A 1,009-nucleotide genomic window follows, 5' to 3' on the forward strand; every position below is an offset into this window, starting at 1 on the left:
CTATCTGGAGAATGGGGCTGTTCTATGTGTTGTCTTCTCCATTCAGAGGGGCCCCTGCCTGTCTTTGCCAGGGGCCCCGAATTTCCTAAATCCGCCCCTGAACCTGTTGAATGTGAGTGGGAGGAAACACTGTGGTTAAAAAAAATGGAAAAACAGGCAGAAACTGAATATTATTGTTCATTAAAAGAAAAAAAAAACAGATCTTTTTTCTTCAGTTTTTTGTTCTAAACGTGAATCATCTGGAAAATATAAGAGCTGCAGAACAGAGTCCCACTCTTCTACAGTAGGTGGCGCTAAACATTTATGATCTGTTTGTAAGCTCCTATTAGAGAGCAGGAGAAGAGGAGAAGCTTCGTGCCTCTCCCAATATGGCGGCGTGGTTGACGTACTAAGCGGCGGTCTGACCGCTGGGTCGTTGGCCCGGACAAACATGGCTGCGCTGAAGTTCTGCGCTAACATTTCGTGGCTGTTTACGGAGCTTCCGGACTTCAGCAGCCGGATCTCCGCGGCTGCTTCTGCGGGCTTTCAGGCTGTGGAGGCGGCCTGGCTCTACGACTCCGACCTGGCGGAGCTGCAGGAGGCCAAGGAGGCTGCAGGAGTGGAGGTGGTCCTCCTCAACACCCCAGCAGGTAGAGCTCCGGCCTGCTCCTCTCTGCTCCTGTTCACGGTCTTCATCCTAATAAAGTTGGCTGTGTTTCAGGAGACCTGCAGGCAGGAGATCTGGGACTGGGGGCGGTTCCTGGGAGGGAGCAGGACTTCAGACACGGTCTGGACCTGTCTGTGAAGTATGCCAGAGCCCTGGACTGCAAGAGGTCAGGGAGCTGATGATGATGATGATGATGATGATGATGGAGGAAAGTGCAGAATGATGAAAAAGGGGTCCCTATGTCCTCCAGCAGTCTAAGCCTATAGGGCTTGGTCGTCGTGACGTAGGCACTTCGCGTCGCCGCCATGTTGAATGCGTCTTTTACCGCGGCTCAGACTATCAGACTATGACTATCGGGTACTG

At 52.2% G+C, this 1,009-nt stretch overlaps 1 protein-coding gene across 1 annotated transcript in view; it reads left to right on the top strand.

The window, feature by feature from the left end:
• Nucleotides 1–372: 372 nt before the first annotated feature.
• The window catches only part of hyi (hydroxypyruvate isomerase (putative)), a 5,438-nt gene continuing 4,801 nt past the window's right edge, over nucleotides 373–1,009 (top strand). Inside the window, exons 1-2 of the mRNA XM_015396134.1 lie at nucleotides 373–629; nucleotides 701–812. Of these exons, the coding sequence (XP_015251620.1) occupies nucleotides 431–629; nucleotides 701–812 (311 nt within the window). The 5' untranslated portion in view covers nucleotides 373–430. The remainder of the gene's footprint in view (nucleotides 630–700; nucleotides 813–1,009) is intronic.

Source organism: Cyprinodon variegatus, unplaced genomic scaffold, assembly GCF_000732505.1.
Source record: "Cyprinodon variegatus isolate N-32 unplaced genomic scaffold, C_variegatus-1.0 Scaffold777, whole genome shotgun sequence".
Classification (NCBI taxonomy): Eukaryota; Metazoa; Chordata; class Actinopteri; order Cyprinodontiformes; family Cyprinodontidae; genus Cyprinodon; species Cyprinodon variegatus.